Source organism: Accipiter gentilis, chromosome 9 (assembly GCF_929443795.1).
Source record: "Accipiter gentilis chromosome 9, bAccGen1.1, whole genome shotgun sequence".
In the NCBI taxonomy this organism is placed as follows: domain Eukaryota; kingdom Metazoa; phylum Chordata; class Aves; order Accipitriformes; family Accipitridae; genus Astur; species Astur gentilis.
In genome coordinates, this window is record NC_064888.1 from 3,003,183 (window position 1) to 3,019,782 (window position 16,600).

General features: G+C 35.8%; 2 protein-coding genes across 6 annotated transcripts in view; one reads left to right on the forward strand and one right to left on the reverse strand.

Moving 5' to 3' along the window:
- Positions 1 to 5,025, forward strand: part of LRRTM3 (leucine rich repeat transmembrane neuronal 3) — an 87,202-nt gene extending 82,177 nt beyond the window's left edge. For both annotated transcript variants that reach the window (XM_049810863.1, XM_049810862.1), the window contains one exon: positions 4,579 to 5,025. In XM_049810863.1, the coding sequence (XP_049666820.1) occupies positions 4,579 to 4,788 (210 nt within the window). In that variant the 3' untranslated portion in view covers positions 4,789 to 5,025. The remainder of the gene's footprint in view (positions 1 to 4,578) is intronic.
- CTNNA3 (catenin alpha 3) overlaps positions 1 to 16,600 on the reverse strand; it is a 502,927-nt gene that overhangs the window by 361,839 nt on the left and 124,488 nt on the right. The gene's annotated exons all lie outside the window — the stretch shown is intronic.

A 16,600-nucleotide genomic window follows, 5' to 3' on the forward strand; every position in this document is an offset into this window, starting at 1 on the left:
GGATGCTAAAGTATCAGGTTTGTTTTGACATTCATTTTAAATAACAGGATTCTTCACAGTGGTCATGAATACAGTATTTAACTTTGATTGATGCCAATAAAACCTTTATGGTTCCCTAGTATATATTACAAGGGTTTGTTTGGTTTTTTGTTGTTTGTTTGGTTTTTTTTTTAGCAAAGCCAATAGCAAAATTCCACCAACTTCTATACAAAGTAGATTTAACTCTCATATGTTGACCACATATATTATATTCCCATGCCTATGTTGTAATGGCATTCCTATATTCTGTACATTTTCAGAATGATATATCACAACTCCATCACTTCTATTGCTTCCATCCTTTAGCTCATTTTATCCTCCTATTTCAGTGTACAACCTGGTTCACTTATTTTCATCCCTCCTGTTCATGATCATCTGTTTTTCTTCTTATCTCTGCCATCTCCACAGATAATATTCCTTTGCCCTATCATATTTTCCCATGCCTACATTCTTAAGCCACTCCAGATGTGTGGGTATGCCCTTATGCCTTTAGTTTCCAAGCTTTCATTTCCAGGATTCTGTGGCTCAGTCCTGAAATCACCCCAGGAGGTTTGAACACCCCACGTCCATTAAATTTAACAAACTATCAAAATCCTTAGGCTGAAAATATTGCTTCTAATTCTAAATACAATAAATTCAGAAAAAAAAAATGCAACTGTCTTTCTTATGAAAGCCAAGCCAAGGTCAAGCAATCAGATAAGAACACAGCCACAACACCAGAAGCTTAATAAACACTGTATGCCTTTGCTAGAACCTTTCCCATCTTTGCTGACTGCCAAGATATTCATCTGTAGCTAGAAGCATTCCCCTCCCCAACCAGTTCACATCTGTTTAGTAGCGAACATATTTCTACAGTCTGGATAAAATAACCTATTTCCTGCAGATCTCTGTAATTGCTGAAGAGAAGCCAGAACCAAATTCTCAGCCTCATTTAAAAAAAAAAAAAAAAAAAAAAAAAATTTAATCTGTGGTACCTTTTCAGCTGCCAGTGAGGATCAAAAGAGAAATGCAAAAACACCAACATCCCAAACACTGGATTAAATTCTTGTTGGGACTAAACATAATTTTATTTTTTTTAAATTCTGGTTTGCTATACAGTTTTGTAAATGGAACCTTTTAGCTACATTTTCTATGTAAAACGAGTCTTGAGTTTTAAACTTTCTCACTGAAAAGATACAGGGTTGCTGGAGCTTTTTCCACAGCAGTACACACAGTGTACAGAAATTTAATACTATGCAATGATATTCAGCTTGCAGGACAGATGCTTCCTTGAATAGTAATTGCAATTTTAAGGCTTCTGAACTGTAAATCTGAGATAAGCCGAGGCTTTTTGGATGCTCATCTGAACCTGAACTCCAGACAATATGAAGTTCACACATCACTAGTAATTAAACAATGCAGTGTTTTCTACTTCAGAATTGCTGTCAAAGAGATGAGAGCTCTCATTACAAATGCTGTGGTATTACTTATTTGAATTTTAAAAAAAGTTCAAAGAACAGGAGGTTTATAGAGATAGAACTTTTACTGAGACAAATACTGCTATCAGAAGGAAAACAGGAAGGAAAAATGCAAAGGAGGAAATACAAACAGGGATGTTCCCTGTTTAATTAACATGCCATGAGGGTTGACATCTCTGTTCCAGGACTATAACCTGAAAATCCCAAAGTGATCCAGCACACCCAGACAGCTATAAAGCAGCAGCTGGTAGCAACTTCACCTGATGTTTACAAATGACCTGTGGTACGAACTGGAGTGAACAAAAAGTCTCCTTCCCCAAATACTTACACTAAAAAGAAACATGGCAGGTGGTCAGATCCTGACCACTCTAGGAAACAGAGGTGGACACAGGTAAGGAGGGAAAAAAGATGCAACAAGAGAAAAGCAGTAGGTCAGAAAAAACTATCTGCACTCTTCAGTGCAGATTCTTCTGCATTGAAGAGTGCCATCATTCCTGGTTCATATTTGCCTAGAATAATGTAGAATTGCTAACCCAACTTTATGCATCACTTCAGAAAACAGCAGTGGAGAACCACACGTAATTTTTTTCAGAATGGAAACTTTACCAGACTAAGGAAAATGTCATTAATCCAAAAGTTGTTCTGTTTCTCTAATCTCAGCTAGGCCTTTGATCTCCTCCTATGTGGCTTCCTACTGAGGCCTGTACGTGTATCCATGAAAGAATGCACGTATGCAATTGTCTACATTTCATGGCAATTGCACATATAGTTTGCTTAGCCCACCTTACACTGCTGACAAACTTCCTGTAGAGTTGCTTCACTGCAAGGCCATCATGTCAGCATCAGAAATTAGAACAAGCCCATAACCATTATAATCTTGTTATTGACTACAGCTGTGAAGCAGTTAAAGTGCTCCTTTCCTCCCTTCCGCTATCCTTCTATTCTGACGTTGCTGAAAACAGAATATGATCAAATGTCAGCAATTTAGACACATTAAATGGAAAATCCATGAAAAAAAGGTTACTGAGAATATGACCAGGTACTAAGATCACACATACTTTTCCCAGTCTAACATACATACAACAAACCTTTTTCAAAAATGTATGCAAGACTCAGCTCTTATTCCAAAAACACAGAGACAGATTTTAATTTTTACGAAGCATGTCAACCCATATCTTCTATTTTGACAGATGTGGCACTAAATATCTCTTCATTGACTATTCCAACCAAAATGTGGGCAACAGCACATTTGAAGCCAGATTGTACAATATTTTGTCTGGTTTCCACAGAAGTGTGGATAGGCATTAGTAATTCAAGGCCATTCACCACCTTTTGCTCTTGTTAAAAAAGGGCAACACAAATGTGACTAAATTAGCTGAGTAGGCAGAGAAAAAGTAAGTACCAGCACATCTACATGGTTCCCTGTACAGTCAGAGCCTTGTTAGTGTTTATGAAGGGGGAAAAATGTGGAGCATTTCTTCTTATTGCATGTATTTAAAATGCCAGAGTTTTTCCTCAGGTAAAGTCTTTTCATTATTTTAAGAAAGCCTGAGGTGTTCACCCAGTGTTTCATCACAAGGAATAAAAAGAACACAAAAACACCCAAGGTGGCCACACAAAATGCAGAGAGAGCTCATGAATTTTTGTGAGTGAAGAGATACAGATCACCAGACACCTACGATACGGTATGGTGTCTTTAACCTTAAATCTTTCAAATACAAGAGTCAGGATAGAAAAAGATACATTCAACTGGTTTTGTCATTCTTTCCTATGAAGATATAATTTTGTCATAGGTTTAACTGACATTCTTCCGATTCAGACAGCGTGATCGCATGATATGCTACATACATCCATCTTCTAAGCTGAATGTCATTTAGCTCTTCATGAGCTATCGATATCTCATATGTAGGTAGAAAAGTCACAGATTTCCTAATATTTCTCAGCCCATCTCCATGTTTTGCATAGCACATGAGCAGTGTTTATAATGGGACTTCCAACATGCTGTTGCGAGCACATAGAGGTTCAGGTGGGACATCCAAATGCATCAACCAGTTGTGCTAATGAGAAACAGTTTTGGGTTTATTATTTCATATTTCAAACTAAAATGCTTTAAAATAATACCTGTCTTCATATTTAGTTTTATTACGTGTCAGTCAGACTTCAAAATAACAGCAAGAGAACAATAAAAGTCATGAAAAAAAATTGTTCTCTTTAGTTTTACAATGGACTGGAAATCTGATTTTTAAATACTTTAACATGACTCACACAGCCATTACAATATAGTCACCTTTTTCATCCTTTGATTCTCTTTAATATAAATAAAAATAAATCTAATAATACAAATACATACAATTCAAAATCTGCATTCATTTCACCTCTGATTCTACAGAGTATTATAAATAATTCTATGCTGAAGTGTGTTCAAAATCCTCAAGAAAATAGTAAAAAAAAAATTCAAGAACTTTTCAGCCTAAAGCATTTGAATTAAACCCGCAATAGCAAAGCTTTCAGAGCTACCAGAGCATAACAATGGATGAAGCTATCATCTGCCATGGTCCAATATTTACTGAAAGCTGCTAAATTCAAATAGATGCTTATGCTATAAATAATAGGAAACGTGTCATCTGTGAGGATTTCCCAGCAGACCAAAGGTATCACACCCATTGATGTATTCAAGTAAGATCCACTAACCACTCTTAAACTTGAAAAGCCATTTAAGTTTCATTTGAAATACTCCATATATCCCCAACTGAGTCACTCCTATTTCTCCTCCCTGATAGGCTGATTTTAGCAAAGGCTAATTACATTCCAAAGACAATTTGAATTCAATCATATCTTAATCCTCACAAACACATTCAAGCACACACCTAGCCCTGGGCCACAAGATCAAAGGTGGTAGTATTGGGTGGAGTGGAGGGGGTAGAGGGATAGGGAGAAGGAAGAGGTTTTCTACATGCAGCACTATATTTGGCATTAGCCAATGTTTTTAGACAGTCCGTTTCTTCAACATCAAATTCAGGCAAGTACAATTTGATGATGTCTTTTGGTAACTGGTTGGTTTTCATCTTTGTTTTTCCCCTAGATACCATTGTCTATGAACGTGTCAACGTTCCTGGCCTATGATCAGCCCACGATAAGTTACTGTGGAGTACATCATGAACTGCTTGCTCACAAGCCCTATGACTCGAATAACCAGGAAGAAACAGTGGAAACACACCTAGAAACTGATCTGGATCTGAGCACAATAACAACAACAGCACGAATCAAGGAACACAGTCAGCAGCTGGCTTAACTGGGGGAGGGTTTGTTGTCTTTTTTTTTTTTTCCTGTAGCAGAGGCTGCAACCAAATTCTATGTAGTATCATGGACAGAAGTGAGAAGACATAGCATTATGGATTCTAGGATCCCTGTTCAAATTAAAAACGAATCACAAAGATTAATTGTTTCAAGTCTACAATTTGTAATTCGTTAAGTTGTGCGGTATTTTTTTTGACTTCGGAGTATGACCCTTAAAGAGAATCTTTTTCAAAACTCATCCTACCTACCTGTATAAACTGTACAGATGTAATGTATTTTTCATATTGTAAAGTTTCAATTACCAAGAACAGCTGGTATGTACAGTACCATAATTTAATTACATCTTACTTTACAAGTTTCAGTTTCTAAGGTTTCAAATTAACAAAAGTTATTTCTTGTGTTATTAAGTTACTCTGTTTTGTAGGGATCATTTTGTTACTGCTTTTGTGCCCAGAAAACTTTAATCTAAAATTCTGTCCTTTGCAGAATATGCACCGTTTTTACCGTGTTTAATGTGTAGAATTTTATCTACTGGTTCCGGAAGTAATGTATTAACCAAAAGGAGGGTTTAACTATTCAGACTTCTAAGAAATTCTTGAAATACCTAGCCAAGTTTTCTTATAAATGAAAATCCAAAAAAATTTAACAATTCTCAAACTTACCTGTTGCCTTGAAATACAGCCTGATTTGTAAATCAGAAAAATGTAATGATAAACAGATATATTTTAACAACAGAGTTTATGTATTCAACTGTTAGTTGACACTGATGATGTTCTGTAAAGTCTCACTGTTCTTCAAGACAATATGGACAGGAGACTTCAATAGGCAGCTGTCTTTACAAAATCTGCTGTGAAAGTATAGCCTGCCAAATCAGGCATTTGTATTTCTACTTAAAGACAAATGGGCCCCAAACCTACTTCTGTCAAAGATGGCTGCTGACAGAAGTGGGAACAGAAACAAGCCCTTAGAATTATACTACTCCTAGAATGTAAAGTCTTACTCAAAAGTAAGAAACCTCTACTTCACTGAATAATACAGTAATTCGGACCAAATGGTAAAGGTTAATAGTCCTTTAACATTATGATACATAGAGTTAACAAAAAAAACCCCAAACCTTTAAAAACAAAAAAAGTAGTATTAAGTCTTTAACAATTACTACGTTGCTTATTTGTCTACCATTTAATATCTGGATTGAAGCATTCTTATATCCCATTCTGCCATTTTAAATCTTCAGGACTTCTCAATGCTGTATGAGAATAACTTTTATAATACTACCCTCATGTTGTAATCATAAAAGATTACAAAAATTAGAAATACATTATATCATGCCGACTTGGTGAAATATAAAAGAGAACACGAGCCTTCCAAAATATAGAAGAAAAAAGTTTCATATGGTGAAGCAACTTTTTTATAATAAAGAGAAATTATATAACCACAAATCTATTTTTCTGAATGTTTATCCCACCATATTTTCATGTAGCTTCAAAGCAGAAGACTGAAATTTAAAATTACAGTTCAACTGTTTGTACAAAATACAAAGCAATTATAATGAAAAATAGCTTCAAAATATTGTTAACAAATGAATCTGCATTCACTATCTTTAAGTGGAAACAAAGTGTCAAAACAGAATACATTGTATTGGTTATTTATTTAGCATCTTAGATTTTGTAACATATTTTGCATAAATTATTTGCTATTCAAAACATTATTTGTCTTTTTAAGACTCATCCTAAACCTCCACACTTCCATTTCTTATTTCTTTACCACATGGGCTCTTGAATTTCTCGTCATCTGCTACAGTGCTGGAGTTTTACTATGCACAATTTGAAAATACTTTTTTCTAATTATAAAATGAAACCAAAAATGCAGGTGTCATTCTGGAGTCAAGTGACTTTTGTGCTGCAGGAAGAAGTTAACTGCTTCATTTCAAAGTTGTTTTTAAGGTTTAATGTTTAGACATTCCGGTCATAAGACGACCTGAGCTGTTAGGATCAAATACCATCCTCCCAAAAGACTATTTCACTTATTCTTACTCTGTCCTTCCTATTCTTTACCTTGACCCACTGCCCTCAAATATTTATGGTGTGTGAATGTGGTACTGGCACTGATGCAGTTACTCAAAACGCACAGATGTTCAAAGGCTCCATGGACTTCTAATTTCTGGAGAACTGTACAATGTGAATATTTTCAATGTTAGACACTCTAATGAACGTAGGCTAAGGAACATGATACAATATTTTCTTATGCCAAGAGACACAAAATCTTTTTGACATATCTGGTTAAACAAGCACAACTGGGTATATATTCACGTACACACAAACATTTCTGCTTTTGTTTCTTTTCCCCAATAACGAAGCATACATTAATGAATTTGGCTTGTCTTGGACCTCTCCTGAAAGACTTGTCATTTCAGACCAACATATCAATAGACAAATGGGAGAAGAGCAGGGTCACAGAAGTAGCGGCGATTCTGCACCTCACAGCTCTGCTATACTCTGACATTCAACTTCCTGTGCTTTTGTAGTGCCAGGCTCCCTGTAACGCCAATGGGGCACTCCAGGGCTCTGAAAGACAGATATGGCATCCCAGGGCCCAAAGCAGCAGTGAAATACATGCCCACCCTAAATCTGAAGTGTTAAAACATACGTTTCCATACATATAACTGGATACCGTTTTTTTAATGGACTACATCAACCCGAAACGGGCTAATCTCAACAAGATGGATGGATGTCTTCAAGAAAACTAGATGGCAGGTAGGTACCTTCCCTAAAAAATCAGTATCATGAAAAAAATCTAGGTTAAGCTAACCCAAACAAGGACTCACTCCTGAAGTCCTGTGTCAGTGTGTGTACACCTGCTTTCCAACAGATTATTGCCAGCTATGTACTGACTCGGAGTGCACAGAAATAGTAAATGCTCTTGTTCTGTGGACAAAACAAAAACATATCACCTAGTAAAGCCCCAGTCTTCTAAGCTACAAGTTAGCAAGAAAAAGTAGGCTGAGCCTATGTGTTCAAATATTTATTTACAGAGGGTCACTTTCATATATCGTTTCACTTTGCAATAAGATCCATAAACCAGAAATAGAGGTAGCCAACAGCATCAAACTCAGTCTTACAGTTAAGTGGCACCGTCATACACTGGTACATCATTTTGTCAAGAAAAAGCTGGGTGAATTCATTATGCTTGCAAAATACAAACTGACAGATAGTATAACCTCTATCAATAAAAAACCCAGACAATTTTAAAAATAAATCTAGCTACAAGCAACAATTCACACCATCCATCAGTGGATCATGCTTGTAGAGCTATTTACAGGGCTGAAACAGCCATTAGGAAATTGAGCACAAGTATCTGAATGGAGGTCCTATCTAACGAAGAAGTTATATGGGAAGATTAATGATTAATCTGACAAATTACTGCATAGGTCTCATGAAAGTATATAAAAAAATAACAAACACCAAAATAACATCTATACAAGAAAGCAAATGACTGTTTCAATTTAAAAATGATCAAAATTTGCAGTATAAGGCATTGTACAAACTACTTGCAAGGGATCCGAGAGCTACCACTAACAAAAAAAACCTGTATACACAGTTTTCAGAGATACGTGGCAAATATCAAACTTCTTTTGGCAACATACAACAAACAGAAAATGTACCAGCCTTAGTCATCTACTAGCTTGCTTTACTGACAGCCGCTCAATTTCTCCTCCCCTATCAAGGCATTTTTTATCTCTTACTGTTATTTCCAATCCTCAGACTGGACAAGAAAACAAACTGTGCAAAAACCATAACTTTAGTGGTAAAAAACCTAAAGCAAAACAGCAAGAGTGTCATGGTTTTACCCCAGCCAGCAACTAAGCACCACGCAGCTGCTCACTCACTTGCCCCCCACCCAGAGGAATGGGGGAGAAAATCGGGAAAAGAAGTAAAACTCCTGGGCTGAGATAAGAACGGTTTAATAGAACAGAAAGGAAGAAACTAATAATGATAACACTAATAAAATGACAACAGCAATAATGAAAGGATTGGAACGTACAAATGATGCGCAGTGCAATTGCTCACCCCCCCCCCACACCCCGATCGATGCCCCGTTAGTCGCCGCGCGGCGATCCCCCCGACCCCACTCCCCCCAGTTCCCATACTAGATGGGACGTCCCATGCTAACGAATACCCTGTTGGCCGCTTTGGGTCAGGACACTTGGGCTGTGTCCCATCCCAACTTCTTGTGTCCCTCCAGCAGTCTTGCTGGCTGGGCATCAGAACCTGAAAAATCCTTGACTTTAGACTAAACGCTACTTAGCAACAACTGAACACATCAGTGTGTTATCAACATTCTTCTCCTGCCTAACTCAAAACATAGCCCTGTACCAGCTACTAGGAAGACAATTAACTCTTATCCCAGCTGAAACCAGGACAAAGAGCAACACCAATGAGTAGAAAAGAAAAGCTAGGATTCCAGTATCAATGGAACTGTAATAAATTCTGGAAATTGCTTTATTAGCAATGTAGGTAAACAAAGATGGTTAATGTAAGCAAATTACAAAGTCATGTAGAGTGTCAAATACAAGCAGCTGTATTTAGTTCCCAGTTGGTGTAGTAGAAATAGTCTGCTGAACAGGTGAGAAGGAACAGTTCAACTCATGTTCCCTAACCTGATCCTCCTCTCTTAAGGGAAATACCTTTTTGCTCCAGACTTTTGCATGGGTCTCAGGGGCTTGGGCTTCCAGAAGGCAAATCTTAACTGTAAAGGCATAAATACCTGCAAATCTATATAATAATGGTTTTACTTGGTCAGATCAAAGGTACATCTAAGGCGTGATAACCTGTCTCCAACAGCAGCTGAAAGATGAAACCCAAAGAACTAAAGAACGGGGCAAGCACACAGCAGTATTTCCCCAGAATGCCCCTATAGTTCGTAACAATTTGTAGGTCAGGGACTTACTGAGCCAAATGTGGTGTCTTAATAGACCCTCTTTGAATGTGTACATGGCTTCTCTGAAGCCATATAAATTTGTAACATTCACAAGTCCTGCAGAAAGTAAATTTACTTAGATAAGAAAAGCTGCCTCTTTTCTTTGTTCTAGTAGAAATGAATGATAGAGTAGTGTAATAATAACACTTTTCACTTCCATTTTTGACACAGAAATATGATTATCACGTAATTAATAATGACAGGCTGACAACTTCCAGGTAGTTTGAATATTATCCATCCAGTCATCTAAAGTACAGACATTACCTGAAACCCTGTAGATTTAATTATCAGATTTCCCTTGGGGGGTGGTGGAGGTGTCTTAAAGTCAAGATTTGGCTCACAAGAAAGCAGAATAATTTTTCAGCTTTCTCAAGTCCATCACAATGGTAAACAAAAAATAATCCTGTTTCTCACAAAGCACTGCAAAACACTTTTCCACACAGAAAGGCACACATGAAGCTCTTATGAGATACAAGTTTGACTGTATGATCCATATTTAAAAGCAGACGTTCATTAAATTTCTAAAAAAAAAAAATCTAACATTTAAGTGAATTAATAGTTCCATTATAAAGTAACAAGGCCAAATTCCATTTTCCTGCTCTACCTAATTATAGAATCTGATTAATTTTAATTATAAAGTTTCAGAATAAATCAACGTGAACATCATCAGAGTTCATGATTAATGTTATTTTAATGAACACCTAAGGAATTAACATTTTGCCACTAGAACCTTGCCAAGAATTTTTATGTAAGTTGAAGTGCAGTGTGTACAGCTGTGAAAATCCCACATGGCATGGAGCTTATATTCTACTTTATCAACATCAATTTTGTATGTAAATAACTCATTCTTAAAACTGTCTCTTTAGATGGTTAACTACAAAGGAGCACCTGCTGTGTAACAGCAAATGAGCCGGCAACATGGAATTCATTATACCCAGTCCTGTTACAGTAAAGCTCTAATACATTCATAATAGTGGACACTTCAAAGTGTCACCACTATAGACGTGATACATGTAATGATAATAATATAGAAGTGAGCATTAATTAATGTTGCACTAGTATGGAATTTCTTTGGAGTAACATTAACATTTGATGATTGCCTTATTAATTGCCTTAGGTCAAATGACGTAAACAGGACGGATGTTACTATAATAAACACTAAAAGAATTTTAAATATTCAGTTATATAAGAATATTTTTTTTCCAGCTTTCAGAGAGAGTACCTTCCACTTCGTATTCCATAAGACACAGACCTTTTAAGGTGGATGCAATTCAGCAATGGTTATATCTACTAATCTAATAATCAAGTGATTGCACCAATGAAACGTATTTCAAAGTCAAATAATTCAAACATTTTCTAGACTAATTCTGTGCTGCTTAGAGAACAAAAACTCATCAACTAGGCATGAGAACGCTCATTAAAAGAAAACGATGTGTCCCTCCAGCACTGTGCACTTCAATAATCTCAGTAGTTTTATACAAGAGTATGTCATAAATGAGGCATGGAAAGCCAATAACTGAACCATTCATATTGAATACATTTTGTTGTCATTTATTCTTTCAAAAGAAGTAACGAAACTGATTTATTTTTCTAGTAATAATGATGCACCTCCCTTTTACATCTTGCTGTTGGTAACTTTATTTTTAAAGAACCTGTAAACTCACACAATTAGTATACACTCCCACTATCTACAAGCCTTATTCTCATTTTCAGAAAAGGAAAAAAATACAGCTACCAACAGTATATCTGAATATGCAAATAAGATTCATCAAGATTTTTTTTTCTTGTCTTCTGCTTTAGCATTATCTAGACAGTTCATATTTCTCCTCCTTACACTTCTGCAATTTGCCTCTTTCTCCAAGTTCTAACTGTCACAATTGAGAATGCCAGGAAAAAAAAAAATAAGAAAAAAAAAATCAGGATGAGTTACTGGAGGGGAAAAAACCCCAGTGTTAAATGTCTTTCAGGTATCCATCTCCAGAGCTGAACAGGTTTGCTGCCTACTGAGCACATACTGAAGTTTGTCCTACTAAGTGCCTTTTACTTCGCCACTAGATCTTGCAAATATAAACTCATAAATATGCTAATACTGTAAAATGCTCATAAAAATCAACCTTTTTTTTTTTTCATTCTACCACTACACAAGGTGGTGCTGGTTTTTGGTTTTTGTTTTTGTTTTTTTTTATCTCTTTGCTCCCTAAAGCCTTGAATACATATGATTAATAGATGTCACTATAAACTGTCCTAATTGCACTTTCATCAAGTGATTACAACACAAACTTTCAAAGTGGAACTGGAAGGGGTGACCATGACGTCCTCTCCATCTCAAAGCAAAACCAATTTTACTATGATAGATGCTTCTCTAACTTCTTCAAAAACCTTCAGCCTCTGGGGAACACAATATCTACATCAATCTGTATCCATGCTTAAATATTCTTATTATTAGAATATTTTTCCTTATGCCTAACCTAATCGCTACTTGTAGCTGTTGAAGGTCTACACCCATACATGCCATGGCCACAATGAAAAATGCCATACAGGTTACTACTGACTGCAAGTTTCATGATGTTTTAAGAGAAGAAACAATGATATTTGCCAAAATTTTAGCTTTCAGACAGACAGATGCACTCCTTGTGAAGATGACCAGTACATTTAAATATATATATATACTATTTTTTTTTAAACTATATACTTAAATAGGAATGGAGTTAGTGAACCTGACTGGGAATAAGCATTATTTAAAAATTTCTACTTCCATTTTTAAGATGTTATAATTCGTAAGATTTGCAAGACAAATCCTGTCTACTGTCTGCCTTAAACATAGCCATTTCTAGGCTACTTTTTTCTTGAAGCTTTCTTCCATTTCTTTATTTCTTTGAATAACTTCTTGAATCTACAAAGAATCTTGCGGAAGATACCTGGATCCCAAACATGCATAAAGATCTGCCTCTATTTTGCACTGCAGGATCAATCTCATGGTTTAAATTTAAAATGACAACTCAAATATGAATTGCTGCCAGTCTCTTCTCCCATATTCACAAGCTTTGGCACTTGTCCATTTCTTTCTTCCTTACTTGCATGCATTTTGCCTCAGAATTTTTAAAGTTCCACATTTTCTTTAGCAAAGAAATTAAGAAACTCACTGAAATTAAGAACTGATTTCAGATCATTTATACTGCTAAATTAAAATCTAAGATTCCTTCATGTAACATGCAAGTATCTCTACTAAAAAAACAAAATTATTTTTAGAAAAAGAATAAATTAATGTGTGCTTGTGGAAATAAGCATTAATGGCCTATTATAAGACTTTAATTTTTTATTTTGTAAAATTCGGGGCGGGATTTATGCAGGGGCATTGCTAATACCACAAAAAACAATAGTTACTGGAATAAATCACTCACATTGCTAGCTAAAACTTCAAGTGGTTTAAATGCAGAGATAATTCAGTGTTACTGCCAAAAGAGGATGTAAAGAAAGGGGATATAAACATCATAGATGCGACTATGTTATTCTGCGGGAACAAAAACATATATTCTCAAAAATTATACTTAGCTAGAATAGAAGATATTTAAGGCTGGTTTTTAAAAGAAGGTACAGGCTAATAAGACACTAAATAAAATAGGAGATGACAAGTATTAAATTTAAGTCTGGACTGAATACACACAGGCAAACAACCTGATAACGAAAAAGGCTTCTGCCTTCCTCCCAAATGAAACACTTTTTATTTCCGTATTCTCCAGTACTAAATATCTTCTGCATATCTGAGTAAGAAGTAAGACAGTATCCAAATGTAAATCATTAAGAAGGATAAAAAAGCTGGCCTTATATACCTGAACTTAAAGGAGTAACTGACCACAGAGAAAAAGATAAGTCCCACATATGCAAACATTTAAATCTCAATTCTCTAACTGCTCTGGGAGGAAAATAAATAACTACACTAGAGCGTCAATCAAGTGCTTTTATGTTAAAAATAACTTATTGCTAATGACCTGTTTCATCTAAGAAGACTTTAGGGAAACCAAGGGAAGTGGAAAAATAAATCAAAGGCAGAATTATTAAAAAATAAATAAATAAGCAATAATATCCATAAGGACACCAAAATATTGCTCGGATGAAAATTAATTCAATTACATGGGGAAATGAGGACATACAATGCTGCCTATCAAAAGCACAGGTCTGCTATGCTTTAGTGGTATATTTTTCCATTAACATCACCGTTTCCAAGACTCAGTTATAAATGTAACTTTGGAAAATAATTTAAAAAAATAAGCAAGCATTATAAAAGGAAAATCTTTAGCATATACATTGTAGCATCAACAGGTCAAATAAGCTGAACTAGTATGAGTTGCTGTGTAGTTTACTGTCTAACTGAAGAGATAAATAAGCAAACCAGCAATTAAGAATGAAGGTCAAATGTGCTAAGTACCAGTAACGATTCTTGAGATTCTTACAGTCATTTCTCACACAAAACCAGTATCTCCATTAAAGTTGTCCAAAAAAGAATCAGCATTTCACTGAAAAACTTCTTCTCCTATGCCACAAACTTTAGGAAATACGTCCAACTAGGAAAAAAATGAATTCTATCTATACAGGAGAAGGGGTAGATATGTAAAATGGAGAAAGAAAGAAGAGAAAACAGTAAGAGAAGGCGACATAAAAAGACAGAAATGATTCAACGATGAAGGACTTGACAAAACTGTGTAACTTGTCATTATGGTAACAGATTAAGATAAGCAAGTAAACAGGAAGTAATGAAAATGGAAGGCACAAAGGAAGCTGCTCATTCATACTGACTGGTCCCAAATCAGATTTAATCCTCTGGGGAAGGGGAGTGAACACAATGACTTCTAGATTCAACAAGCTATCTACCTCATCTGCCATGGCAGTAAAAATAGGTGAATAAGATGTTATGTTACATCAGAAGGATTGGATAGTAACACTATATACATATATAAAGACAATACTATCTGAATTGATGTTACCTTTTCAGCTTGAATACTTCATTCTGTTTGGACATGTCAAGGTATATCCATTATTTTTCTTCTGACAAAAATGGCTTTTCCTTTGCAGCAATAACTCTCAAAAGAATTAGTTTTAAAAAAATGCATTTTTCACCTTTAGTAAAAGCACACTAAAACCGTAAAATACTCTGCTCCCAAAATTCTTATAAAAATAAGAGCTTTGCAATCAGATATACTTGATTTAAAGGTAATGAAGCAGGTTTTGTGGGCTGCAGAACCTTATAAATCTTTTCTGATTTCTTTTTGGGGTAGAGGGAAAAGGGGAATTGTTGAAGGAAAAGATGATAGATTACATTTGCCTGCGGGTAATAAGGCTTCCTACAAGGGGAAATGGCATACTATGAATAATTACATGCAGTTTGAGGCCAAAAGAGACATAAAGAGTCTAGGCCTGGTCAGAAATTTTGGCTGCCACAAAATACTGATACAAAATGCATCAGGAAAACAGGATGAATTCACACTGTTTTTCAACATTTTTTCTTTTACTAATTTGCTTAGCTTAAACAGCAGGTCAAACCGCAATTTCTTCCTTCTGCTTTGCAGAAATTCTTCCATCTTGCATAATGAATGTCAACAGAAGAAGAAAGTAATAGCCAAACTGCATAGAGAGAATGTCAAAACACCAAAACCACAGCACAATTCCAATAAACAAGGGATATAACCAGGACTGTATTTTAACAAAAATATTGAGTATATTTGTCAAAAAGTGTTTAGAAGACACTACAATAAGCATGGGTGTTTGGCAATATAGGCAACAACAAAAAGCACAGCATGAAATATTCAACACAGATGACACTTTTTAAAAAAATTATTAAGACCCTCCTTCCCCCCCACCCCCTTTAATTTTACCAGATGTTACACAGCTGAGCTTACATCCACAGAGATGAGCTTAACTCCTTCAAACAAGATGATATTCTGGCTCCATTAAAGTCAGCTGAAGTTCCACCATTGGCTTTAGAGGATTTAACCTTTTAGTGGGATTTTTACACTTCTACAGATGATAGTCAGGAGTCAGCAATGGATACAGGAATACAGGAGTGTTTTATGTAGCTCAGTTTGACAAAAGCAATAGCCAGAACACACTAGCCAATCTCACAATTAAATACTTACCTGCAGCCTTCTCAGATATTTCCTATACTTGAAAGAATATTTTATGAGAGGGTAACTCCTTCCTTCTCACACTGAAAAACCCAACTCATCCATATACTGAATTAAAAATTTAAATGTTATGTGTCACTGAGAAGCAGCTATTAGAAGCCACCCAGAGCCCATCCCTCTCTTGACCAGAATCTTCTCCACCTTCTCCTTAAGAGGATCAAAAAGACACTGAATCAAAGCTATGCTTTACTGCAACACAATTCTAAAGAGAGGAAAAGTTGTCCTGCTGGATAAAAGAAACTAAAAATCAATGTGTTAGCCAATCCCTCCCTTGCTCATCACCTACCCTTCCTTTCCTACAAGCTTGTTCTCAGGCTAAGATTTCTCAGTGGGGTTTTTTTTGAGAGGCAATAACTTTATAATAAACTCCCTTAGGATCCACAGAACTATTACCTTCTCTGAAGTCTCCTCCAAGAGATACCAGTCCCTGGCTTAGGAAACTCCAGAAATTTCTCTCAGCTGAGCACGTTCACCTATTCTCAAAAGAAGTGCATTCTCTCTTCCTTCTGGAAAGCTCTACCTGAAAAAAGGCTACAGGGGCCAACAGGCAAAATATGTGACTTTCTCCCTGTCTCTGAGCCAAAATATAACATACAGTAACATTCAGTAAAGAGTACACAATTGAATAACAAAAATTAAATTATCAATCAC